Source organism: Moschus berezovskii, chromosome 8 (genome assembly GCF_049115385.1).
Source record: "Moschus berezovskii isolate FMDL1 chromosome 8, NW_MosBer_1.0, whole genome shotgun sequence".
Lineage (NCBI taxonomy): Eukaryota > Metazoa > Chordata > Mammalia > Artiodactyla > Moschidae > Moschus > Moschus berezovskii.
Genome location: NC_142467.1, coordinates 101,590,588 through 101,617,659, shown reverse-complemented (window position 1 = coordinate 101,617,659; position 27,072 = coordinate 101,590,588). Strand labels below are relative to the sequence as shown.

Genomic DNA, 27,072 nt, shown 5'->3' with positions numbered 1-27,072 from the left:
ATGGAGGCAAAATCCACATAACAAAAGATTCGCCATTTTAAAGTGAACAGTTCAGCAGTGTTAATTACATTCACGACATTGTACAATCTCTGCCTCTGTCAAGTTCCAGAACATTTTCATCACCTCAAAAGGAAACTCTGTCACCCTGAGCAGTCACTCCCCATCCCTCTCCCCTCCTCTGAGTCCCTGGCAACCACTAATCTGCTTTCTGTCTCTGGATTTGCCTGTTTTGGACATTTCATATAAATAGAACTGTGAAACACGTGGCCTCTGGGGCTGGCTTCTTTCACTGAGCGTGATGTTTTCAAGGCTCATCCATGGTGTAGTATTAGAGCTTCCTTCCTTTTTATGGCTGAATAATACTCCATTGTGTGGATAAGCTGTGTTCCGTTTATCCACTCATTCGTCAGTGGGTTGTCTCTACCTTTTGGTGATTGTGTGAATGATGCTGCTGTGAACATTCATATACAAGCAGTTGTACACAAATACACCTTCAGTGTTGCAGGAGAAGAATACACCTGCTTTCAGTTCTTTGGGGGAATAGAACTAGTTCTTTGGGTCATAAGTCTCTGTTTAACCATCTGAGCTCAGTGTTATATATTTTTTTAATTTATTTATTTTTAATTGAAGGATAATTGCTTTACAATATTGTGTTGGTTTCTGCCATACGTCAACACGCATCAGCCATACGTATACATATGTCCCCTCCCTCTTGAACCTCCCTCCCACCTCCCATCAGTGTTATATTTTTGAAAAGGGGAGTTGGGGGGTGTGGGTATGAGCAGACGCTCCTGAGTTAAGCACTCATTGGTTAACAGCAGGATTGAAGTGAAGACACTGGAGCCCCCTCTGCCTAATACCTGTCAGGAAGCCCCCCCACCAAACCACTTCTTACACACCCACAGTCAAGTCGCTGTCCAGCCCAGCCAAGAGTAGGCCTGCTCCAGGAAATGGAGACCTTGACCGTGGGTATAGACAGCAGAGAAGAAACATCTTTTTGTTGTCACAAAGTAGACTTCCCATTCCATGGTAACCAGACTCCTAAGAAGTTGACAGGGACTTGGGGGAGTTCTGCATGGGGAACCGAGGATGGTTTCAGCATGAAGGGACGACTCTGCCCCTCTCTGGCTGCAGAGCCTCACGGCAGCTCTGTCCAAAAGGTGGGACATGTTAAGATATGGTATGAGGTAGCAAACACTGAGCATTCCATCAATAGCATATTCACAAAGATGCCACCTTATATGTATGGCTTCACATCTTATTGAACAAAGGACAAGTTTTATGGTCAATTTATGGAAAAAAAAAAGACATAATGGCACAGGTGACACTCAGGATGAAAGTGATGAAGGGTGACTGGAAAAACAGTTTAGGGAGTGACCCCTCTGGCATAGCCCTGAGCTTCCTGCTGTGCCAGGCCTGAAAATAGAAGAATCCTATCTGGAAGGAGAGAGCAGACAGGAAACAGAAAACAACACCCACATACGGCCCCTGGCATGGTCTCCGTGGTTCCTTCCCAAAGTGCAGATGTCCATTCCTCTCCTGACCCTGGGCCCCCCGCCCAGTTCCAGGCTCGTCTTTTCCCAAACCCCACCTCTCCTCCACAGGTGTAACAACCGCACCCAGTGTGTGGTGGTCGCCGGCTCCGACGCCTTTCCGGACCCCTGCCCCGGGACCTACAAGTACCTGGAGGTGCAGTACGACTGTGTCCCCTACAGTGAGTCATCTTGTTCCTCATGCGACACGGGCCCTTCCCCCTCCCAGAAGCAAGTGAGGAGGAGACACCTTGAACTCTCACACACACACACACACACACACACACACACAAGGCCCAGTGGGGCCAGGAACACAAGGGATGGCTGGACCCGCCCCCTCCCTCACAAATTCTCTTCTCGCAGACACCCTTGTCCACACTGCTGTCTGCCCCCCTCCCACTCCCGCCCTTGACTCTGTCCGCATCCACTGGGCACTTCTCCAACTCTTGTTACGCTGGCCTGCTCACCCTGCTTCTTCCCCTGCCCTGGGCTTATTTATACACTTCAAGGCCACACCCAGGTACTCCACTGGGCACCCTTATCTCTCCTCTCCCCGGACCTTGACCTCACTGCCGTCTAATTCCTCTTCCCACATCCCTTCCCTTCCTGACCACCTCTTACACACAAGCTCTTCCCTCTAACCCCACTTCCTCTCAGCTCCCTCTCCTTTCTCTTATCCTTCTCACTCCTCACAGGCCCCCACTCCTGCCCCTTCCCAATCCTGGAAGCTGGACATTATACCTATAGAGAGGCAGGTCACCCTCTGAGGCCTGGCAGCAGATCTCATGTGAAGGGCTAGGGGCAGCTTCCACAGATTCCTAACTCTTGGTTGGTTTGCCTATTAGCATGCTAGTACTTCCTGTCTGCACAGGAAGTGCTGCCATCTTGGACTGAGGGTGGCACCCAGGCATCCTGAGGGAGGTGATCTGGGGAGCCAGGGGCCTGCCATTCTTGCACCCGACCAAAGGAAGCAAACCATCGACAGGGTCTCTCCTCCTCAGCACCCCACCCTTAACATGGCCCTTCTTTCCAGCCCTCATGCTTCCCCACCCTTTCCCGTCATCCATTCCCTCCTCTCCACCCCCAGCTTCACGTAGCCAACCTGGAGGTAGGGCCCTCTGGGCAGAGGGGGGAGGAGGCAGGGCCACCAGGGTGTCTTGAGTGTGGGGGGCAGGGGCGGGGGAGCAGGAGGCCCTGTGACTCTCCCTCCTCTCCCCTCCCACCCCAGCCTTCCCCCCAACCCCCAACCTTTGATTTCTCCTCGCAGGTGAACACAGACGTGCTGGGGGAGATAGGAGCCTCATGTGCTTCCATAGCTTTCTTCTTTTACTCCTTACCCTTTCCTTTCAGCGACCAAGGCCTCCAGTCAGCGCCTGAGGGGGACGCCCATCTGATCCTTGAAGCCTCCCCACAGCACTGGGGACACTGCCCACCCACTGTGGGCTGGGGTAGCAGGGGAGGGGGGACAGGAGTTGGGGAGCACAACACAGTGGAAAAATCTAGACTGGGTTCGAGGTTCAGCCCCGCCCTTGGGTTTTCTGGCTCAGAAACTGGAGCAAATCACTTAAATTTCTCTGGGCTGCTGCAGAAGGAGACGAGTCCAGGAGGTCATGTGTGCAAGGCGCCCAGCCTAGGGCCCGCCACAGAGCCCACTCATGGTGGCAAAGTGCTGGATGTAAACTCCCCCCACAGGGCAGAGACCTCATCTTCAACGCCCCCCCCACCCATCGCCGAGACCCAAGCCTGGTTCAGGATGTGCTCAGTAATGGTTTGGGTGCCCTTTCAATCCAGCTGAGCCTGTACCTTCCTCTGTGATGGTGGGAGGGGCTCAAACGCCTCTGAGATGCTGCCAGGACTGCGGAGGATGTGGGTGAAAGCTCCTTGCGCAGCCCCAGCGGGAGATGTGAAGGAACCTGCGCCCGTTTTCTCAGCCATGTTGCTTCACTTCACTGAGCCTGTTTGCTCATCTATAGACAGGATTCTCGAAACGCTGCCAGAGGGCTGCTTAGCGAGGTTCCTGACGCCTAATGAGCGCCGAGCACTTAGTAGTCGTTGCTCTTCTTCTGACCACTCACCATGACTTTTACCAATTATTGATGCTATTGGTAATCAAAGATAAAACTAACGCCAGAGGACAAACCCAGTTTCTCCTGAGATCAGGAAGATAAAAAGCAGGGGGCAAAAAAAAAAAAAAAAAAAATCCCCTGGTCCAAGTGGCGTCCAAAAGCAAGTGGGAAAAAAAAAAAATACAAATGAGTGGAAACCATGCAGGTAAAGAGGCAGGGAAGAGGTGTAGAGACTTCTGGAGCTGAACTTCTGAGTGTGGGCGGGAAGGCGTGACCCACAGAGACCAGGAGGGCTCAGGGAATGGGCAGCCCCCAGTCTGATGGGAGAGAGTGACCTTGAGCCCTGGGAGAGGCAGAGGCACAGGCGCTTGGGTGCGCGCGCGCGCGCACACACACACACACACACACTCACAGTCACTGACACAGCGATGTATCTGGGGGGCTGGGCTAACTCCTGGTCCCAGAAGAAGAGGGCTGGCATTCCAAGGGTGATGGAAGCCAGGCCACCCAACAGGGAGGCCTGGCACTCACTTAGCTCCAGACCTTTCTTTCTCTGAGCACCTCCTGTGTACCAGGCCCTGGGAGAGGCGCTGGGAAGGGAGTCAGACACTGTCCCTCCAGACAGACAGGTGGCAGGAGAGCGAGGCCCGGGTCACAGGTTCCTAAGGGGCCGGGGGGCCCCGGAGCCTGTTGGGGACACAGCCTGGGCAGCCCCTCTTGCCATGGGCTTCAGAGGCTGGGGTGACCCCAGTGCTGGTCGGGGGTGGGTGCCGGGGCTACCGTGGGAAGGGAGCAGTGGATGTGCGGGGCACCGCCCTCCCCTGGCACATGTACCTGACAGGCCCAACTAACGCTGGATTTGCCTTGCAGCTCAGCACAGTCTAACCCGTGCCCCCTTCCTCCCCAGGTGCTGCCCGCCTGCCCATCCCAGCCACGGGCTGGGGAGCTCCCAGCTCCTGGGCCCCCAGGGGGAGCTGGGCAGAGAAACTGAGCCTCGGGCTTGCCCCCGGGGGAGCGGGGGAGCGTGTCTGTGCCCCCACCTGCTGTCCTGCCCCGTCTGTGATGTCGCCCCCACCCCAGCCTCTTCCCTCTCCGCCTCCTCTCCCCCACGGGGCTCTCGGAGGCCCCCAGGGCTCCGCCCGTCTGCCTCTCCATCATTCTGTGTCCGACGCCGCCACCCTCTCTCTGTGTTGGCTTCCGGGGTGGGGGCGGGGGTTCCGAGGGTTTGGGGAAACTCAGCTGGACTCTCTTTAAGGCCAGCACAGAAGGGGAGGCCGTCCTGCGTGTTTTCTCCGTGGTGCTCCCAGGCTGAGGGAGGCACTCAATCCCCTCCTGGGCCCCCCGGTTCTAGCACGAGGGCAGCAGGCAGGGCTGGAGGGGACCAAGGGGTTCCTCCACCCCCCCCCGCCCCTTCCCGGAGCCCCCCTGAGCGGAGCTGCCTCCCAGCCTTGCTGCAGCGAGGGTGCCCCGCGGTCTGAGGGCTCCGTCTGTCCGCCTCCCTGCGCCCCCCTACCCCGTGTCTCTGGGTCTCTGTCCTCCGTGTGTCCCCCTCCCCCGTGATTGTCTCCCCACATCCTCCCTAGGAGGGAAGGACCTGGGGGCGGGGGCTGACGCCACCTTCGGGGTTGGGGAGCCAGGAGTGAGGAAAAGAAAGGAAAAGGGGGCGTGTTGCCAGAAAAGAAACGAAAGCAATTTAATCTTTTTTTTTTCTCTTTTTTTCTTGCACATTTTTTTTTCAATTTGTTTTCTCTCTCTCTTCCGATGCTTAAAGTAGAAGTGGAGCAGAAAGGTAAACGCACTGTCACCAATGCTAACCCCTAACTCAGACTTTGTTTTACCTGTCCCACACTCGTGTGACCTGCCCTCCCCTCTGGCCCCTTCTTCTCCCCCCAACCCCCCAACTTGGTCCAGTCGCTCCCCCCACCCCGGTGCCCCCCCACTGGGGGGCCAGCCCTGGTGCGACCGGGCAGCTCCACCCTCCAGACACCCAGGGGAGCTTCTCTGAGCTCGGGCAGGACCCGCTGCTCTGTCTGCCTCTGTCTCTCTCTCCTCTCTGTCTCTCTCCCTGCCCCTCCTCTCTAGTCCCTGGCCCTTGCAGGGGTGGGGGGGAACCTGACCTTCTCTCATACTTCTTTTGCCTCCTTCAGGAGAACTCTATAAGCATCCAGGGTGGGTGGGGAGGGAGGGACCCTCTTCCCTGGCTCCCGACTGGGGGCGGAGGGCACCGGGGAGCCGGCTGTCTTCTCCTTTCTTCCTGCCCCAACTTTTGTGTCTGGTTCAGGGGAGGTGGGAGGGAGGGGACACCTTTGTTTTCCTTTTGGGGAGCAGATCACCACCTCCTCCTCCTCCTCTTCTCTCTCTCTTTCTCTCTCTCTCTCTCTGGCTCCTGGTGGTTTAAGTTCCTTCTGGTTTGGCGTTTCCAAGGCCCAGAGCTGTTTCGGAGCATGGAGCACCAGTTTTCCCCACCCCCACCCCATCCTCCACCAGCGGGGGGTGGTGGGGGGCAGCCCCTGGGGAGAGGGGTGTGAGTTACCCCCAGCCCCAGCCCGGGGAGAGCGCCTGCCAGATCACTGGGGGGCCCGAGAGGGCGGGGGGTGGGCCTCACGGTTGGGGGAGCGAGGGGCGGGGGAGCGTTTTTTTTTTTTTTCCTTTGGTTCTGAAATACTTGCGAAGCTGCAGTCAGGGTTTCTTCTGGGCTGTTGTGGTTAGAGGACCAGAGAGAGGGGGGCGGGGGAGGCACAGGTCTTGGGGCTTCCGTGAGCACCGTAATTTCTTCCTTCCGCAGTGGAGCAGAGGACTCCACGGCGGGTAGGGAGGGCGGCTGGGCTGGGCTTGGCTGTTGCGGAGGGTCACTGCCTCCCCTGGAAGTCGTGGGAAATGGACAGCTCTGAGGCAGGGATGGGAGAGATGACCTTTCAGGATCACGTTGGCCTTGAAATTACGGTGGTCAGTGGAGCGTCCCCTTTGAGGGAGGCAGGGCGGGGTCCCTCCGAGCTGCTCCCCTCCCCCATCTCATAGAGGCCTGGGCCACCAGCCCTCCGCCCTGCCCCTCACTGCACCCCACCACTCTCTCCCTCTCTCTTTCCTGGAGTCTCTCCGCCCAGCACCAGACACTCTTCTTGCAGGCCAGGTGGTGGTCGGACATGCAGCCTGGGATCTTTTCTCTTCAAGGGACGGGTGGGAGGAGCCTGGAGGGCAGAGAAGGCTTTGGGATCTTGGCGCTGGGGCAGGGTCCTTGCTGGCAAAGGCCCCAAGCAGGCCCTTCCTCATCTCCCCCTTCCCCCAGGGTAACCTCTAACCACGTTTTCCTTCTCCATGCCCTGCCCACCAGGCCGGGCTCTGAGACCTCCCACTGCCCCGCCCACCCCCCACCCCCCCACAAACACATCTGTCAGGTGTCACAAAGCTGGCTGGGGGGCCCGGCTTGGGGAGAGGGAAGACCCAGGCACAGGAGAAAGGAGCAGAGGCCAGTGGGCTGGACAGAAGGTGCAGGCTAACCCCTCAGGGCACTGGGAACACAGCGCTGGAGCCCCAGGCTTCCCTCTCCCTCATAAAGCAGGGCATGCACCTGACTGCTTTGTGACCCAAGACCCCTGGATCAAAAAGTCCCTGATACTGTGGAGGGCGGGCTGGAATCCCCAGCCACCCATCTAAGCCTGCTGAAGAATGAGGCTGGAATCGGGGGAATGAGGAATGGTTCCTGGCCAAGCCCCTCTAACCACTGGGGCCACTCCCCTCCCCAAGCCAGCACCAAGTCCCAGCCCTCTCTTGTCCCCTTGGGCCGGCTGCTTTGGTGACAGGCCAAGCAGGAGCAGAGAATTCACTACAAACTCTCACCCTGGCCAGTCCTCGGGTTCTGCTAGTAGGGAGCTGAGAGGGAGACCCCCAGCCATCCTGGTTGGAGGGGCCTTACCACTATGGGAGGAGAAGGAGGGGAGCCTGGCCACACTGTTTGTGCAAGTCCAGACTCCCACCGGGTCAGTAAGGGGAGTCCAGGAGTAGGTGGCGCTGGGTCGTGACTGGGCAAGGGTGGGCAGGCCGTTGGTGGCCAACGAGATGCAGTTGAGGTTTTCCTCCTTTTCAGGGAATGGGGGGGTGGGGCGGGGGCCCCCCACCTTTCTGACATCAGCGCTGCCTTGGTCCCTCCTCCCGAGCCGGGGATGGTTGCAGGTAAATCGGGTCGGGGAAGGGGAGGTGGGGGGCCTGTCGGGGGCGGGCTGGGTCTTTATCCTAGCACCTGGTTCCCTCCCTGGCCCCCTCTGAGCTGGACCTGGGACTGCCCCCCCAAGGGACCCTCAGTCGGGCCTGGGCCTTGGAGTGAATTCTCTGCTCACCCCCCTCTCTCCTCGCCAGCACTAACTCTTTCTTCCCAGGTGCTCTCCGGCGTGACTCCCTTGGAGCCAGGACCTCGCTGAGTGCCCCCACACCACCACTTGTCTCTCTTCCCTCCACACAGCTCTCCTCCCCCCTCCCCAACTCTCCCGGGAGCCCCTCCCTCTCTGCGCCCTCGCCCCACCCCACCCTGTGCACCAGTATCAGTGTCTGCTGCTCAGTAAACCCTATGAGAGACCCTGCCGGCTGGGGGCAGGGCTGGGCATCCCTCAGGAGGGGCTGGACTTTTCCGAAAACCCTTCCTCAGCTCCTGATTTCCTGGGTGCCGGGTGGGGGGTTGTCACAGGCTGCGTCAGGAACCTTGGGTGCCTCTCTCACCCTGGAATAGGAGTGCACTCCTGACACCCACCCACAGTGGGTACGGAAACATCCCTCTACCTTGCAGTTTTTGCAGGAGGAAGAAAATGGAGCTTAAAAATATATATATATATATATACACACACACACATATATCTGTGTCCTGGTGTGGTTGGTGAAAGATGGGACCCTTTACCTTGGCTCTTCCATAGGGGCGCAAATGATGGCGAAGGGACAGGGCCCTGAGTCCCTGAAACCTCAAAGCCACCAGTGGCTGCAATGAGGAAATCTCTCCATCCCTCACTAAAGGAACACGAGACTGACTCTGGGATGGCTCTTGCCAAACCCCTTATCCCCAGCCTGTGGGGTCTCTAGCAGCCAGGGAAGGAAAGAGGGGCACCTCCTCCCCGCCACACACACTAACCCTGCTCTTAATGGCCTCCAGGGTTGACATCTCCAGGGAGAGGGGCAGCTGGGCGGGGCAGGGGTCCCAGCCCAGAAACCCCCTTCCCATCACCAGCCCTACCAAGCAACCGTGACTGCAGCAGCAGGAGGGGACAGCCTGGCTCCCCCCGCTGGCCGCGTGACCAACTCGCCTCTCTCTCTCCCCCTCCCTCGCCACCCCCTGCCCTCCCGCGCCTCCTCTCCCTGTGTCCTCCCTGCCCCTCCCCGCCCGACCCAGTCTTCGTGTGCCCAGGGACCCTGCAGAAGGTGCTGGAGCCCACCTCAACCCACGAGTCGGAGCACCAGTCCGGCGCATGGTGCAAGGACCCACTGCAGGCGGGCGACCGCATCTACGTCATGCCGTGGATCCCCTACCGCACGGACACGCTGACCGAGTACGCCTCGTGGGAGGACTACGTGGCGGCGCGCCACACCACCACCTATCGCCTGCCCAACCGCGTGGACGGCACGGGCTTCGTGGTCTACGACGGCGCCGTCTTCTACAACAAGGAGCGCACGCGCAACATCGTCAAGTACGACCTGCGCACGCGCATCAAGAGCGGGGAGACGGTCATCAACACGGCCAATTACCACGACACCTCGCCCTACCGCTGGGGGGGCAAGACCGACATCGACCTGGCAGTGGACGAGAACGGGCTGTGGGTCATCTACGCCACTGAGGGCAACAACGGGCGGCTGGTGGTGAGCCAGCTCAACCCCTACACACTGCGCTTCGAGGGCACGTGGGAGACCGGCTACGACAAGCGCTCGGCGTCCAACGCCTTCATGGTGTGCGGCGTCCTGTACGTGCTGCGCTCGGTGTACGTGGACGACGACAGCGAGGCGGCCGGCAACCGCGTGGACTACGCCTTCAACACCAACGCCAACCGCGAGGAGCCCGTGAGCCTGGCCTTTCCCAACCCCTACCAGTTCGTCTCCTCTGTCGACTATAACCCTCGCGACAACCAGCTCTATGTCTGGAACAACTACTTTGTGGTGCGCTATAGCCTGGAGTTTGGGCCGCCCGACCCTAGTGCGGGTGAGGACAGCTCGAGTTCACGCCCCGATGCCCCCTGTCCCTGGGCCTCACAGCGGAGAGGGGTGCACTCTGAGCTCTTAGAGCACTTGGAGGTGCGTTCAGGGGAACCCTGGAGGTCACAGACGTAGCAACGTGACAGGCTGTTTTCAGCACTTTCCGATTAACTCCGCTGATCCTAGCAGTCTGAGAGCCAGGGCTTACTGTTGCCTCATTTACAGATGAGGAAACCCAAGCACTGCGTGGGCTTCCCTGGTGGCTTAGATGGTAAAAGAATCCGCCTGCAGTGTGGGAGACCTGGGTTCGATCCCTGGGTCAGGAAGGTCCCCTGGAGAAGGGAATGGCTACCCACTCCAATATCCTGGCCTGGAGAATTCCATGGAGAGAGAAGCCTGGCAGGCTACAGTCCATGGGGGTCTCAAAGAGTTGGACACAACTGAGCGACTTTCATATACACAAGCGCTGGGTGGATGTGAGATTAGCTAGCTTGCTTATTTGAGAAGCCAGACCAAGGACTCTGGGCTTTTAGCCAAGCTGTACTGAGTCTCCTAAGGGCGTGGGCTTTTAGCCAAGCTGTACTGAGTCTCCTAAGGGCGTTTTGAGCCCTGGAGGCCCTTCAACTCCAGTCTTGGGTGGGAGTACCAGTAGAACAGCAGAGCTGAGCTGTCAGTGACTAGGACTGCGGACCCCGCTGCAGCCTCGTGCTAACCCTTTGGCCGCCCTGAACCAGCTCTGCACAGCCCCACAGCTCCAGAAGAGTCCCCTCGAATCAAAAAGGGGAGCTGAGGTCCCCAGAGGGAAGGCACGTGGCCAGGTCAGAGAGCCCAGAGTAAGACAGCATGAGGATGGGAGCCTTCAACACCTCCTTCCTGGCTTGTCCTCTGCAGTTGCTCTCAGACCTCAAAGTACAAAGGAGTGGATTTCTGCCACCTTCTGATGCTTTATAGTCCCAGGGGTGTGTGGGACCTCTGGGCAGAGAGGGGCTAGGGGAGATCTCCCAGACCTAGTGGGAGATCAACCCTGGGGGTAACTGTATCTCGTATCACCTCTCCCTTCCAGGCCCAGCCACTTCCCCACCCCTCAGCACAACCACCACAGCCCGGCCCACACCCCTGACCAGCACGGCCTCGCCCGCAGCCACCACCCCACTCCGCCGGGCACCCCTCACCACACATCCTGTGGGTGCCATCAACCAGCTGGGACCTGACCTACCTCCAGCCACCGCCCCGGCCCCCAGCACCCGGCGGCCCCCCGCCCCCAATCTGCACGTGTCCCCAGAACTCTTTTGTGAACCTCGAGAGGTGCGGCGGGTCCAATGGCCAGCCACCCAGCAGGGCATGCTGGTGGAGAGGCCCTGCCCCAAGGGGACTCGAGGTGAGTGCCGAGCCCAGGTGACCTCTGCTGCAGCCAGCTTGGGGGATGACCACTGCTGACCTGGCCAGGGAAGGGACAGGGGACATGCCCCTAACTCAGCTTGGATACACTACCCGTCCACCTTCCCTGCCAGAGTGGGCTGTGTGCAGGCGTCATGCTTCGCGTCTGCAGCTGTGTCCCCAGGGCACAGTCACAGCTCAGTTAGTGCCTTCTGTGCCAGCCCTGTCCCCTCGTGCAATTCTGAGCACCTGCCACATGAAGCCCTGGATGGACCCTGCAGGGAGCCCCCGGGAGGTAACCTGAGTCCTGGCCTCAGACCAAAATGGACACAGGCCCAGGAGCAGCTGGGGGCAGGACACAGCAGCTGACGCACCAGAGAAGGCAGGGCTGGGACCACAGGCTCCAGGGATCCGAGGGAAGGGTCAGAGAGGCTTTGCGAGAGGCGTGGTGGGGCTTCCAAGGTAGGTTAGACCAGAAGGCTCCAACTGTGGTAGGCCAAGCTGGAAGAGGAGCGAGGGGGAGGGTTTAGGGGAAGTGGGTGGCTCACGTCACCTCAGAGTGGCACCTCTCTTTGACTGTCTGGCCTGTTTCATGTCCGGTCTTCCGTGCCCCTCACCTCCCCCTTCACCCGCTCGCCCCCTCTCTGCCGTCTCCTTTCTCTCTGCTCTGGCCCATCCTCCTCTCCCTCCCCGTGGCTCCCTTCTCTGTTCCTGTGTGTCTGTCCCTACAGGAATTGCCTCCTTCCAGTGTCTACCAGCCCTGGGGCTCTGGAATCCCCGGGGCCCTGACCTCAGCAACTGCACCTCCCCCTGGGTCAACCAGGTGGCCCAGAAGGTACCAGCAGCCACCCTGCCCCAAGACAGGCACACGTGCTTACCCTGCTGGCCCTGGGTGCCCAGGCACAGGGCACAGCGGGGGTGGTGGAACTCCTGGGGAGACAGGCCGGGGTCCACCCCTAGCCTCCAGAGGGGACAGACAGATGGGGAGGGCCAGGGCAGGCAGGGAGAAGGGGCCGCAGAGAGGGATGAGGGGCTGAGCAGGCCGGGTGTGTGCAGAGAGAAGCAAGATGGTCCCTGACGAGACTGGGGGCTCCCGCTCCTGCTTCCCGCAGATCAAGAGCGGGGAGAACGCGGCCAACATTGCCAGCGAGCTGGCCCGCCACACCCGGGGTTCCATCTACGCGGGTGATGTGTCCTCCTCTGTGAAGCTGATGGAACAACTGCTGGACATTCTGGATGCCCAGCTGCAGGCGCTGCGGCCCATTGAGCGCGAGTCGGCCGGCAAGAACTACAACAAGGTGGGCCTGACGGCAGGGGACATGGGGCAGGGGCACCACCATGGGAACTTGGGAGACACCCAGCCTGGCACTGCAGAGCCGGGCGGCCACCCATGGCCAGGAGAGGAGAAGGCAGGACAGAGCCCATGCCGGCCGGGACTCCCTCCTGAATGGTCCTGGGGGTGTGGGGTCTCCCTTAGGAATGGCTCTTGCTCAAGGTCTAGCTCCAGGTCAGTGGCAGAGACAGAAAAGGAGTCTCTCTGGTGCCCAGACGTGAGTGTGGGGGTTCACGGAGAGGGGCTGGGAGACCAGCCTTCACGCCACCTCCCTCTTTCCCTAGATGCACAAGCGGGAGAGAACTTGCAAGGACTACATCAAGGTGAGGCCCGGAGGCTCCTGTCTCCTGAGTGGGGGGCACGGAGCCCAGCTGGAGGCACTGAGGGACAGGGCAGCAGTCGCAGCATTGCCCCGCCACACTTGCAGGCTGTGGTGGAGACGGTGGACAACCTGCTGCGGCCGGAGGCCCTCGAGTCCTGGAAGGACATGAACGCCACCGAGCAGGTGCACACGGCCACCATGCTGCTGGACGTCCTGGAGGAGGGCGCCTTCCTGCTGGCGGACAACGTCAGGGAGCCGGCCCGCTTCCTGGCCGCCAAGCAGAACGTGGGTGAGTGCTGCTGTCGCGCTGGGCTGAGTTGGGGTGCAGAACGTGAACGGGGGTTTCCTGTTCCTCCTGGACAGCCCAGGGCTGCCCTGGCCCTCAGCCTTGCCCGGGCCTCTGGACTGTGGACAGACCCCAACCTTGCGTGCCCTGCCACCCCCTGTGCCCACAGTCCTCGAGGTCACAGTCCTGAACACCGAGGGCCAAGTGCAGGAGCTGGTGTTCCCCCAGGAGTATCCGAGCGAGAACTCAATCCAGCTATCTGCCAACACCATCAAGCAGAACAGCCGCAACGGTCAGTGTCCAAACCCTGAGCCGGCACCCCAGCTCCTCTCGTAGGGAAGTTCTTAACTGTGATCAGGCTGAAGACTCTGATAAGAGGTTGGAGCCCATAGCAACACACAGAGGTGTCCTTCATTCAAGCTAGTGTAACATTTCGAGGGATTCAGGGGGACCCCACAAAGCCCCACAGAACCTCAGACAGTTTGGAGGGGTCACTCCTGTGTGACAACAGCGTGATCCTCAGAGTTTAGGGCAGGTTGTGCCATTTGAGATTAAGGCCCAGAGAGATTAGGGATTTGCTCAAAGTCACACAGAAAGTGAGAGGTGGGTGAGGTGTGTCCTGGACCACTACCCTGCCATTGGGAACTGCCTGCAACTGAGCAGCGGTCCCGCAGAAGGGCTCCCTGAGCCCTGCTTGCCTGGGCGGCAGCCTGACTTCAAACATCCCAGGGGCCAGTGTAACTGGAGGGCAGCACCACCCAGGGGCTGAGAACACGCCTGCTGGGCCTGTCCTGTCTAGGAGTGGTCAAGGTCGTCTTCATTCTCTACAACAATCTGGGCCTCTTCCTGTCCACTGAGAACGCCACGGTGAAGCTGGCGGGCGAAGCAAGCTCGGGGGGCCCAGGGGGCGCCTCCCTGGTGGTGAACTCGCAGGTCATTGCGGCGTCCATCAACAAGGAGTCCAGCCGTGTCTTCCTCATGGACCCTGTCATCTTCACCGTGGCCCACCTGGAGGTGAGCTGAGATGCCCTCTCCTTCCGTGACTGTCCCAGCACCCTCTGCTCTCCCAGGGTGCAGATCCATACCCCCCACTGTGTGTTCACCCACCCCAAGAGCAAGTTACAACCCCTCCCTGGAGAAGCAGCCCCCCAGCCCCCAACTTAGCAGCTCGGGCCATCTGTCCCAAGATCTCAGGCTGTGACCTGGAGCCGGAAGCCCCAGGCGTGTCTGTCCTGCTTGTCCCCGTGGTGGGGTGTGGGGGCTGGGGCTGGACTCCCAGCTCTGACCCCCAGCCCCCACCCACAACAGGCCAAGAACCACTTCAATGCTAACTGCTCCTTCTGGAACTACTCAGAGCGCTCCATGCTGGGCTACTGGTCAACCCAGGGCTGCCGCTTGGTGGAGTCCAACAAGACTCATACCACGTGTGCCTGCAGCCACCTCACCAACTTTGCTGTGCTCATGGCGCACCGCGAGATCGTAAGCTGGCCGGCACCCCGCTCCTCCTGGCAGGCCTACTTGCTGGCCCAGCCTTGCATGGCATCATAGAGAGCACTGCTTGGGTGGTGCCAGGGAAGGCCACCTTCATGGGCATGGGGGGCCCGAGTCTTGCCCAGGGCAGGAGGCCACATGTTTGGCTCTCTCTAGTTTGGGTCCCACCTTCGCCCGAGGCCCGCTGGAGAAGCAAGTTGGTGTCAACCTTTGTCATCTCTCCACAAGCCTGCCAAAGCATGGGAAGTGAGAGTGTCACCTGTAGAGGGGTGGGGGCCTGGCTAGTTGACTGGGGTGGGGCAGAAGGTCAGGTAGGTGGCAGAAGACCCAGTGGGCTGCAGCTCGTGGCCCCCAGCCTGGCCCATGTGTATGTGCAAGGCCAGAGGTGCTCAGCACGCCCCCTGCTCCTTCCCCAGTACCAGGGCCGCATCAATGAGCTGCTGCTGTCAGTCATCACTTGGGTGGGCATCGTTATCTCCCTGGTCTGCCTGGCCATCTGTATCTCCACCTTCTGCTTCCTGCGGGGACTGCAAACTGACCGGAACACCATCCACAAGAACCTCTGCATCAACCTCTTCCTGGCAGAGCTGCTGTTCCTTGTTGGGATAGACAAGACTCAGTATGAGGTGGGCGGGACTCTGGGGCAGGAGTGGAAGGGGTGGCGGGGAGGAGAGGTGATGCCCACTGGCCGGTCGGCGGCCAGGGCAGCCCCTCAGCTGTGTGGCTTCCCCACCCCCGCCCCCAGATCGCCTGCCCCATCTTCGCGGGCTTGCTGCACTACTTCTTCCTGGCCGCCTTCTCCTGGCTGTGCCTGGAGGGCGTGCACCTCTACCTGCTGCTGGTGGAGGTGTTTGAGAGCGAGTACTCCCGCACCAAGTACTACTACCTGGGCGGGTACTGCTTCCCTGCCCTGGTGGTGGGCATCGCGGCCGCCATCGACTACCGCAGCTATGGCACCGAGAAGGCGTGAGTGCCCCCTCCGCCCAGTCTCTCCTCCTTCTGGTTCCCTGCTCAGCAGCCTCCCTTGGGCCAGGACCCTCAGGGCACTGGCCTCCCTTCTCCTGAGCTCTGGGGCCCCAGCTGTTAGAGTCCCTGGGCCCTGGGAGTCAGAGGGAGGGAAGGGCGCACCCCTTCTCCCCGGCCCCCTCACTTCTCTCCCCCCACCCCCCACACCTCTCTTCCCGGCCCTGCTTCCTGTACAGCTGTTGGCTCCGTGTGGACAATTACTTCATCTGGAGCTTCATTGGGCCCGTCTCCTTTGTTATTGTGGTGAGTTGGAAGGCAGTATCCCCAGCACTGAGTCTGTCCTTCATCCAGACCAGCTGTGACCCCCAGACCCCCATTCTCCCCAAACCCTTGAAAACGGAGCAGCCGACTGAGGCAGAACGAGCAGCATGCGTCTGTAAAGCTCCGGCACTGAGGTCTCTGTCTAGGAGCTGTGGTGTGAGCTCCTGCTCTGTGTCAGGCCCCGGGCCCTGAACCCTCAGCCCCGAGAGCCACATTAACAGTTACCCCAGTTGTTGGGCACCTAGGGGCAGGAAATGGCAACCCACTGCAGTGTTCTTTCTTGGGAAATCCCATGGACAGAGGAGCCTGGGGGGGGGTATATAGTCCATGGGGTTGTAAAAAGTTGGACATGACGGAGCGCACACACCAGCAGAGGGGACCCTGAAGCAGGGGTGGCAGCTGGGATTTGGTCGGGAGCCGCTGCTCGGAGGCAGAGGGACTGTGGGCCAGCCCTCCCCTCACCACCTCCAGGTGAACCTGGTGTTCCTCATGGTGACCCTGCACAAGATGGTCCGGAGCTCGTCCGTGCTCAAGCCTGACTCCAGCCGCCTCGACAACATTAAGTGAGCACCCCGCCCCGCACCCCAGCCCTGGCACCTCCGAGCTGGGCCCAGCCTCTCCCGGGCTTTCCTGAAAGGTGGTGTTCTCACCTCTGGTGTTGCTTTTTAAGGACAAAGGTGGTGTTTTACTGTTTTTTCTGTGTCTGTTTAATGAGTATTAAAATGAAAACATGGCATTAGCACATCCAATGAAGGTTTCAGGCACATCACTGGTTAGGGTGAGACTGAGTTCACAAGGCAAGCCCAGGGAGTCCCCTGGAGGTCTGGTGGTCAGGATTTGGTGCTCTCACTGCCAAGGGTGTGGGTTCAGTCCCTGGCTGGGGAAGTAAAGATCCCGCAAGCCATGCAAGGTGGCTGAAAAAAATACGCAAGTCCGTTTCAGGGTAACTTAAAGACACATAGGCAGCAGAAGATAGATTAAAGGTTTGGAAGTGTGGCCACGAGGATGAAGGATGCAGGAGAATGACTGGCTATTCAGAGAACCCTGACCCTCCAACCTCCACATGCCCCCCATGCCTAGCTGGGCTGATGAGTGTCGCTGGGCAGGCCCTCTCATGCCAGGGCAGTGTCCAGACTTGCTGAAATAGGGACGCGCAGCAGGGCCTGGGGGTGGTATCCCCGATGACGGGGACTCTAACGTCCTGTCTCCTCCCCACCCCCCCCAGATCCTGGGCCCTGGGGGCCATTGCGCTGCTCTTCCTGCTGGGCCTCACGTGGGCTTTCGGCCTCCTCTTCATCAACAAGGAGTCGGTGGTCATGGCCTATCTCTTCACCACCTTCAACGCCTTCCAGGGGGTCTTCATCTTCGTCTTTCACTGCGCCTTACAGAAGAAGGTGAGTTCTGGGGAAGGGGGCCAGGGGCCTGCCTTCTGCAGCGGGACCTGTGTCTGCCTGGAGGGAAGCACAGGCTCAGGCAGGTTCTAGCCCAGGGTGAGGAAAGTTCTGGAAGAGAGCAAGATACAGGAGCCCAGAGGAAGGAGAAAGCAAGACAGATGTGGGGAGTCAGGAAAGCAAAGAGCAGGGACACAGCTTGGGGTGTAGATCAAGCCTGTGGAGGAATACGGCTCCGGGTGCCACCCAGACAACATTTCCTACTTTAATAGTCGCACTGTGAGTTTTGTGGTGACAGGAAGTTTCCTTTTTAAATAAAGGGTGTTAAAGTCTGAATCTTAAAAATAAAGAGGTAACAGAAGCAGAGGAATGTGGAGAAAAGTATACAGGCTGTAGATTCAAGACAGAAGCCAGGGAAATGGAGCCAAGGAGTGTTAGACTTCATCCTGAAGGCAGTGGGGAGCCCAGTCAGGCCGTTGTCGGTCTTGGAGGACAGTGCCGTGGGTAAGGCTGCATGGGGAGTGAAGAAGGCAGGGGTCACTGTTCTTGGCTGCAAGGCCAGCTGTGTTCCTGTTGTGATCAAAGGTCCTCACTGGACACACAGCGACAGTGGCATCCTCACAGAGCTCCCGCGCCGGCCCACATGGTCCAGCCTGGGCTCCCCCGTTTCTTCCCTTTTCTCCAGCCATGCTCTGTCTTCTGTCCCCTCAGACACTCAGACGTGGACCTTCCTCGGGGCTTGTCCCCTGCCCCTCCCCAGATATCTGCGGGGCCCACTGCCTTGTTTCTTTCAGGTCTCTGCCAAAATGTCTCCTTAGTGAGTCCCCCCACTCCCCCATCTGTTGGACATCACCACCCCCACCCCTGCTGCCAGCACTGCCTAACCCCTGGCCATGGTTCTCTGGGCAGACATCCCCCATAACGCACTGAGGCTGTAGGTGTGTTCCATCTCTATCTGCTGGGAGATACCAGCTCTGAGAAGTAGCGCTTTGTTTCCGATTTGCATCTGTCCTCGGGGCCTGAACCACACCTGGCACACAGAAGATGCCCCTTGAAGACCTGCTGAGCGAGTGAACAGATGAGAGCTTAGTGGTGAAGGTGGAGAAGGAAAGACGGGCCTGAGTGCAGAGGGAGCCTGCTAGGCTGACCGCTGGGGCAGGGGGAGATGGCGGGGTTTCTGGTGCCCACCAGGAGCCTGGTCGCGGACTGCCAGGACCGGGGCACCTGCTGCCAGCTGCCTGTCGTCCTCGCCGCCCCGCAGGTGCATAAGGAGTACAGCAAGTGCCTGCGCCACTCCTACTGCTGCGTCCGCTCCCCGCCCGGCGGCGCGCACGGCTCACTCAAGACCTCAGCGATGCGGAGCAACACCCGCTACTACACGGGGACCCAGGTACCCCGGCCGGGCGGCGCCCCGGGGCTGAGGGTCAGACCCAGAGCCCCAGGGCAGGGCAGGGCTCCGCCTGCGTGCCCATCAGGCCTGGGGAGGGTGGGCGGTCCCAGGGCCCCTCACGTCTGGGTTGCGTCCCCAGAGCCGAATCCGGAGGATGTGGAATGACACCGTGAGGAAGCAGACGGAATCCTCCTTCATGGCGGGTGACATCAACAGCACCCCGACCCTGAACCGAGGTGAGGGGGCACTCCTGAGCCCCGCCTGCGCACCCTTTGAGGTTCTCCCAGCTGCTTTGTGACCTCTTCCCTCCTGGGCAGGTACCATGGGGAACCATCTGCTGACCAACCCTGTGCTACAGCCCCGTGGGGGCACCAGCCCCTACAACACCCTCATCGCCGAGTCGGTGGGCTTCAACCCCTCCTCGCCCCCAGTCTTCAACTCCCCAGGTGAGAGCACGCTGTGCTAGGAGAGGGTGCCAGGTCTGGGGGTGGAGGGGTCTCTACGGGGGGCACCCTCGTGCCTCCTGAACTGGCCGGAGCCTAGACCCGGCATTCCGAGCCTGCTCTGACCTTCTCTCTCTTCCCTCCTGGCCGGCACCTGCAGGGAGCTACCGGGAACCCAGTAAGTGTGACTGTTTGCTGGTGACGGTTTCAAGGGTGGGACAAGAGGGGAACACGACAGCGGCCCCCTCAGGTGACCCCACCTTAGAGAGAACTGGGGTGCCCCCCACACACAGACAGGAGCCTCTGGCTTGGCAGCCAGCTGGATGATGTTACATTAGGTGTGGAGTGACGGTGATGGAGATCACGGGAAAGGGACCTGGCCACCCAGACTCATACTGCTGAGTCTCCAAGCCCCCAGGTGGGAGGGGACCCTGGGGAAATCAATCCCCACCCCCACTAACCGTCTGCTGAGCTGGTGTCCCCACTGCCAGTGAGGAAGAGAGGAAATAGAAGACCCCAGACCCCAGGGACAGGGTGAACCCAGGGAAAGCCAGGTGAAGGCAGACACCCACCTCCCACGTGGCCCACATCCCTTCCACCGCCCAGCTCTCCTCCTGAGCCGCTCCCTTCTGCCTGCAGAGCACCCCTTGGGAGGCCGGGAAGCCTGCGGCATGGACACGCTGCCCCTCAACGGCAACTTCAACAACAGCTACTCCTTGCGAAGCGGGGATTTCCCTCCTGGGGATGGGGCCCCTGAGCCCCCTCGAGGCCGGAACCTGGCCGATGCCGCTGCCTTCGAGAAGATGATCATCTCGGAGCTGGTGCACAACAACCTGCGGGGGGGCAGCAGCGGAGCCAAGGGCCCTCCACCGCCGGAGCCCCCTGTGCCGCCAGTGCCGGGGGGCAGCGGGGAGGAAGAGGCCGGCGGGCCCGGGGGCGCTGACCGGGCAGAGATCGAACTTCTCTACAAGGCCCTGGAGGAGCCACTGCTGCTGCCCCGGGCCCAGTCGGTGCTGTACCAGAGCGATCTGGACGAGTCAGAGAGCTGCACGGCGGAGGACGGAGCCACCAGCCGGCCCCTCTCCTCACCTCCAGGCCGGGACTCCCTCTACGCCAGCGGGGCCAACCTGCGGGACTCGCCCTCCTACCCGGACAGCAGCCCCGAGGGGCCCAGTGAGGCCCTGCCCCCACCCCCACCTGCACCCCCTGGCCCCCCTGAAATCTACTACACCTCGCGCCCGCCGGCCCTGGTGGCCCGGAATCCCCTGCAGGGCTACTACCAGGTGCGGCGGCCCAGCCACGAGGGCTACCTGGCGGCCCCGGGCCTTGAGGGGCCAGGGCCCGATGGGGACGGGCAGATGCAACTGGTTACCAGTCTCTGAGGGACCTCATGGACCGGGGGCTGGTGGCCCGGGCCAGGGAGGGGCCCCTGAGCGGGCTCTGGTGGGAGACGGAGACGGATGGAGACAGTGGCCAATGGGCCACTCTCTCCAGGCGCCCCTTGGCCGTGGGCCCTCCAGGCCCCTTGGGGGCTGCGCTGTGGGGGCCCGAGGTGCAGGGTTCACAGACAGGGTTTCCCACCAGCCATGTGCACCAGCTCAGTTTGGGGGAAGTGCAGTGAGGAGCCAAGAGGTCCCCAGGGGAGTGAGGAAGGAGACATTGGGAGGGTGCAGCCCACCCTTGACTTGCCCTGCCCCCCTACCCTTCCTGCTCCCTGGAGGGAAATGAGGGTTCTGCTTTCCCGGGCCAAAGGCCCTGCTGGATGAAGCCTGTCAGCTGCTCCTCTCTTTGCAGCCAGGAGTGCTGCCGGCTGCACCCAGATGGAGCAGTGGGCGCAGGACAGATGGACAGGTTCCTCTGCACTCCAGTTCCCTGCTCTGCTCGGAGACTGGGGCCGCTGGCCTGGGAGAGAGCCCTTGGGGAGAAAGCCCCAGGGCGAGAGGAACGGGCGGTTGTGGCTGGTGGTTTGCAGGTGGAACTTTCTCTGAAGCTCCTTCTCTCTGCTCTTCGTCCCCGCTTTCCTGGCAAACCTGCCCCCGCAGCCCTCCCTGAGTGCACCCAATGACCCCCTCCCTTGGGGCGACTCCTGATGAAGCACAACTCCCCACAGGGCCCCCAGCCCACAGCGGTGGCCATATTTGAGCAGTTCCCAGTCCTGTGGGCTCGGCTATCTGGGGAGCAGATTTTGGGTCTGGAGCTCCCTGGGGAGTGGGTCCTGGGCTTGGATCTTTCCCTAGGGGGCCCTCTTACCCCCCTCCTCTCTCTTCCTCCTCCTCCTCTTCCCCCATTGCTGTAAATATTTCAATGAAATGGAAAAGAAAAAAGACAAAAAAAAGAAAATCTCATCACTTGAAGCCACCGGGAGCCTGCGGCCCGGCCAGCCCGGGATTTCTCCGGAGCAGAGCTGCGCCGCTGGGCCCTGGCAGCCAGGACTTCTCCATGTACGTGTGCATCCCCCAGCCGGGGTGGGCGGGTCACCAGAGCAGCTTTTTACAATCCAGAGACAAAAAAAATCTAGAAGCAACATTGAAACAAAGAACCCGTTTCCTTTCCCCGGCACCTGGTTCTGTCGCCTCTTACCCACCCCTACCCCCTCTGTTCTGCCTCTCCCCCTGCTCCTTTCCGCCTCTCCCTGGCATCAGTCAGCCCTCCTGGGGCGTGTACCTCACTGCCTGCCTCAGGGCTCGGCCCATCTCCCCTGCCCCTCCCCGTGGCCTGGGGAGGCACCCTCATGCCCAAAGATGCTTCTGCTGAGATGGCTGCGCTGTCCCTTTGAGTTCCTGCTTCTTGTATATTGCTTCTGGGACTCGGGGCCTGGGAAGAAGGGGCTGATTTCCTGCCTAGAGAAGTTGACAGGGGAAGGAAAATGAGGGCAGCAGTGTTTGCTGGGGGCGGGCAGGACTGAGAAAGAAGGACTGACGGAGTGATGAGGTGGTCGTCTTTCATGGGATGGGGAGGCCGAAGCTGAGAGGTCGCCTTGCCTCCCCTCCACCGTCCCGCAGGAGAGGCAAAGCCAGGTACTAGGACCTGGCTGGGGTGTCTCCTGAGGGCCTCTCCCTGCCCCCTCCCCAGTCTGTCTCCCTGGCCTTCCCAGCAACCCTCCCCCCACCTCTGGGGGTAGCGTAGTCCCATTGCCATAGCCCAGCCCTGTCATTGCCATTTCCCCAGGGGCAGCCCTCCACCTTTGCTCTGACCCCTCATCTCTTTTGTCCCTCTTTTCTCACAAGTGCCATGAGTTTTCAAACATCTCCAGGTCTCAGCCTGCTGCTGCCGTGAACTTCTTTGGGTTCAGGGGGAGGGACTCTAGGGAGGAACTGGGGAAAGGGGTGGAGGGGTGGCTGGAGGAACCCTTTTTGCTGCTAGAAAGCCCCTCCCTTCTCCCGAGGAGCTGGGGCTGGCTGGTCCCCATCAGTTAGGGGAGAAGGGGCCAGACCAAAGAAGCTGGTTTGTCTCATGCCGGGGGACAGGAGTAGGGAGAAGGTAAGGCTGTGTTCCATCTGTTTTCTGGAAGGGAGGGTTAACCCCTTTCACCAGACCATGGGCAGGTCTGAGCGGGGAGGGGAAGGAAGGATGGGAACGGTCTTGCCCTGGTGGCTCCATGAGGGAGGTATGGGGTGGCTCCATGAGGAAGGTATGGGGCAGCTCCACCGCTTTCCTTGACTTCATTAGGCCAGAACACCTCTCTGGGGACTAGAGAGCTGCTGGGAGACAAGGGTAGGTGGAAGGGTGGGCCTGGCCCAGGCATCAGCCAGGCTATAGAGTCAGACTGCCTCTGGCACCAGCAGAGAGGTCTGGAAGAGGGGGCGGTGTGGGGAGAGGTCACGGGACTGGAGGCAAGCAAGGCGTCTGCTTCCTCTCCCCAGCCCAGTCCTCCTTGTATCTCTCCGGACTCTGACAATCAAGGGGAGAGAGAGGGTGCAGCGGGTCCCGGGCTCCCATTCCAGCCAGAATCCCCAAGGTGGGTTCCCAGGCCTCAGAGCTGTGTGGCAGGGCCCCCTGGTTGGCAGGCCTGGGCACACTGCAGTCCAGCACGAGGCTACCCTGAGCGCCCGGCTGTCCCCCCACCCCCGCCAGACCTGGTGCCTTGACGCCCCCACCCCAGCTGGGACAGTGTAGAGAAGGAAGGGTCCTGGTGTCCTGTCCTACTCCCGTCCTTGGGCTCCTGAATTCGTTTGCTGTGAAATCTTACTTTCCCCGGGCTTGGCGTCTGGTGCTGGCTGTCTGGGGCTGGTTTTCCTCGCCCTCTCTCCGTGTCTCCACCCCGTCCCCTGCTCTTTCTCACTGTCTGTGTCCCTCTTCTCTCACCCTCAGTTTCTCTCTGTCCATTCGGGCCTCCTCCCCTCCACCCATGATCCCGGTCCCTCCTTGGTCTCCTTTTCGATATGCCAAACCAATTTTGGGTCGAGTGCATTTAACGAGAACAAAACAAAAGGCTCATAACAACAAGAACGTTTCAGAAAAAAACAAAAAGTTTAAAAAAAAATTGTTGAGTCAAAAATCAATAAAGAAATTAAGATTTCTTGGAATGACAAGAGTGCATGACTCATTGTGGTGGGGGGCGGTTGGGGGGCATGGTGAGAAGCGAGTAAGCGGCTCTTTACAGAGCATCCCTTGAGGCCGTGTCAGTGAGGCACCTGCACTGCCGTTCAGAACCCATGGCAGAGGCCTGGTAAGCCAGAGCGCCATCCGTGTTCACAGCACTTGGTGGGCTCATGGCCTAGCTGGGCAGTTCAGGCGCACTTTCTCTCTAAGCCTGACAAATGCTTTGGGTGGAAGGTACGGGTGGGGAAACAGGCTTGTAGCACCTGGCTGCGCGCCCCATCTCTGGGCAAGGCCACTGCCACGCTGTGCCTCAGCCAAGCCCTTCCCGGCCCAGACATCTGTCCGCAGGCTGTGTTCAGAGCCAAGCCCAGGAGAAATGCGCTGCACCTTGTGTGACTCCAACTGCCATTCCTGGACTCCCACATGCTACTGGAGTGGTACATTTTTGACGGTGACAGTGCAGTAGAATGGCATCATGTGTATTTCACTTTCTCAAATATAGCAGCCAGTGTTCAGAGAGACAGGAATGACCAAACAGGGGAAGAACCTCTCCCCATACCCGTCTGCCCTCAACACAAGCATCTGGGGTACCACCCTCTGCCATTCCTCTCCCCAGTCTCCATGCTGGTTCCCTCTCATCTCCTGACCTCTTAATGTTGACAGGCCCAAGGGTTCAGCCTCGGACTTTTACCTACACTCACTCCCTGGAAGATCTCATCCCATTTCATGGTTTTAAATACAGTTGACCCTTGAGCAACACACCACCACACAGGTCCACTCAGGTGAGGATTTTTTTTTTTTAATAAGTATATGGGAAACATTTTTGGAGATTCGCAACAATTGGTAAAAACTCAGGTATAGCCTAGAAAAATATTAAAAAAAAATACTATTTTATCATTTATTACTTGGCTTTCCAGGTGGCTCAGTAGTAAAGAAATCATCTGCCAATGCAGGAGACCCTGGGTTGATCCTTGGGTTGGGAAGATGCCCTGGAGAAGGAAATGGTAACCCACTCCAGTATTCTTGCTTGGGAAATTGCCTGGACAGAGGAGCATGGCGGGTTACAGTCCATGGGGTCACAAAAGAGCCGGACATGATTTAGTGACTAAATAACAATCATAAAATATATACATATCGATTATAAAAAGTTGAAGTTAAAACTTATCAAAACTTACAGACCATACACGGCACCACTGACCACACAGGCTCCCATAAAGTAATCATTGCCGCTGCTTCATTACCAATGTGTGAAGCATTATACCTGTAAATAAATTTCTTTTTCACAGTTATCTAATTTCATTTTTGATGTCCATTGTTAGGAATATGTGTAACATCTACAGTGTTTTTTGTATTATATAAGAAAACATTGACGTAGGTATTGAAAGACAATTCATCTTGTAGACAGATAAGGTAAACTTACGGTATTGATAAAAATAGTACAGTATTGGAAATGTATTTTCTCTTCCTTATGATTTTCTTAAGTTTCTTTTCTATAGCTTATTTTACTGTAAGAATACAGGATATAATACATATAACATATAAAATATGTATTAATTTATGTTTTTGGTAAGGCTTCCAGTCAACAGTAGGCTATTAGTAATTAAGTTCTGAGGAAGAGAAAAGTTATACATGGAGGGACTTCCCTGGCAGTCCAGAGGTTAAGACTCTTGTGTTTCCACTGCAGGGGACATGGGTTCAACCCCTGGTTGGGGAACATGCTGTGTAGTAAAGTCATGAAAATAAAAAGTTACACATGGATTTTTGATTGCACAAGGGTCAGCACCCCAAACTCCTGCATTGCTCAAGGTCAGCTGTACCATCTGTTATACTGATGACTTCCAAATGCACAGCTCCAGCCTGAACTTATATCTCGAGCTCTAGATTCATTTACATCTAGCGAACCACTCCATTTTCTCCTGGGTGTCTGGTAAGATCTCATATGTAATGTGTCCTGAACCCAGTTACATACACACATACACACCTGCTCCAGTTCCTCCTACCGGCTTCACCTTGATTAACAGCAAGTCCATTCTGAGATTCAAGCTAAGTCCCTTGGAGCCTCCCTTGGACTCACCCCCTATTTCATACCCCACGTCTAATCTGAAGCAGATGCAATGGTGGCTCTAACTTTAAAACACCCAGAATTAACTAGTTCTTACTACCTTGGTTCAAGCCCCCACTGACTCTCACCGGGACCATGGTTAACAGTCCACGAACTAGTTCCCTCATCCCTCTTCAGGCTTTTCTCAACACAGAAACCAAAAAGTGATCTCAAAAAGCATACTTTTGTCCCTCCTCGGCTTAAAGCCCCGAAGGCCTTCTCCTGGCCCAGACAAAAGGGCCAGGACAACAAAATGGCCCACAAGGCTCTCCAGCATCAGATCTCATCCCCATGGCTCTCCTCCTTCCCTCCACTCCAGTCACACTGGGGTCCTCACCATCCACAAACATGCAGGCACACTCCTGTCTGCCTCAGGACCTTTGCACCTGCTGTTCCTAGGATTCACCTATTACTCCTGGCTGGGCAGATGAAAATCAGAGCTTCCCAGCAGGCCTTACCAGGCTACTCCATTTAAATCGCAATTGCTGCTCCAGAATTTCCCAGCCCCTGTCTTGATTTGTCTCCCATCTCACAAACCATCTTTTTTGCTTGTTTATTGTCTGCCTCCCGCCTCCCACACTAGAATATAATGCACAAGTCACGTCCAATTCTTTGAGACCCCATGGACTATAGAGTCCGTGGAATTCTCCAGGCCAGAATACTGGAGTGGGTAGCCTTTCCTTTCTCCAGGGATCTTCCCAACCCAGGGAAGATTGCAGGCGGATTCTTTACCAGCTGAGCCACAAGATAAGCCCAAGAATATAATGCATAAGGGTCTTTTTCTTTTCACTGCTGTTTCCTACTGCCTAGCACAGTGTCTGACACACTGTAGGTGATCAATGAATATTTGTTAAAAGACATAAAGCTGAATTGAGCATCAGACCCAGAGTAGGCCTGAGATGAGTTAAAACCCTTCCCTCAGCAGCTCTCAGCTCCCACACACTGTTCTGTGTGATGCTGATGTTAGTTCAGCAAAGCCTTGAAACCTAAGTTCAACAGTTTAGCTAATGCCCAATGATATCCTATGCCGACGAGGAACTAGTTCTACTGTACTTACTGAGAGACGCTCTGTGAGCAAATTCGGGAGATTTAAGCATAGTTAAACTTAATTATATATGATTCTGACCTCATGCTTTTTGAAATTTAATCCTGGCATAAGATGAGATTCTACAACAAGGCCAGTTCTTCCACCTTTTTGCCCTTTATGCTCCCAGCACTGCACACACATAACTCCTTCCTCCACACATACAGTGAAACCTGCTGTGCCTGACAACCTGTGACTCTCAGGGCTTGTTACTGGCACCCGTCCACACTGGGGGCAACCATATGCATTTGTCCAGGAATAA

At 58.4% G+C, this 27,072-nt stretch overlaps 1 protein-coding gene across 3 annotated transcripts in view; it reads left to right on the top strand.

The window, feature by feature from the left end:
- ADGRL1 (adhesion G protein-coupled receptor L1) overlaps positions 1-23,597 on the top strand; it is a 49,495-nt gene extending 25,898 nt beyond the window's left edge. The window contains exons 1-21 of one of the 3 annotated variants that reach the window (XM_088839095.1): positions 6,246-6,544; positions 7,683-7,768; positions 7,972-9,770; positions 10,827-11,141; positions 11,872-11,975; positions 12,253-12,438; positions 12,758-12,796; positions 12,901-13,084; positions 13,251-13,373; positions 13,881-14,095; positions 14,390-14,560; positions 14,989-15,198; positions 15,318-15,538; positions 15,775-15,841; positions 16,331-16,422; positions 17,085-17,253; positions 18,512-18,640; positions 18,780-18,876; positions 18,958-19,086; positions 19,244-19,261; positions 19,723-23,597. In XM_088839095.1, the coding sequence (XP_088695221.1) occupies positions 9,089-9,770; positions 10,827-11,141; positions 11,872-11,975; positions 12,253-12,438; positions 12,758-12,796; positions 12,901-13,084; positions 13,251-13,373; positions 13,881-14,095; positions 14,390-14,560; positions 14,989-15,198; positions 15,318-15,538; positions 15,775-15,841; positions 16,331-16,422; positions 17,085-17,253; positions 18,512-18,640; positions 18,780-18,876; positions 18,958-19,086; positions 19,244-19,261; positions 19,723-20,465 (3,894 nt within the window). In that variant the 5' untranslated portion in view covers positions 6,246-6,544; positions 7,683-7,768; positions 7,972-9,088 and the 3' untranslated portion in view covers positions 20,466-23,597. Of the gene's footprint in view, positions 1-1,604; positions 1,715-6,245; positions 7,769-7,971; positions 9,771-10,826; positions 11,142-11,871; positions 11,976-12,252; positions 12,439-12,757; positions 12,797-12,900; positions 13,085-13,250; positions 13,374-13,880; positions 14,096-14,389; positions 14,561-14,988; positions 15,199-15,317; positions 15,539-15,774; positions 15,842-16,330; positions 16,423-17,084; positions 17,254-18,511; positions 18,641-18,779; positions 18,877-18,957; positions 19,087-19,243; positions 19,262-19,722 lie in introns of those variants that run through there. The other 2 variants (XM_055429977.2, XM_088839094.1) reach the window with 2 other exon arrangements.
- Positions 23,598-27,072: the final 3,475 nt, after the last annotated feature.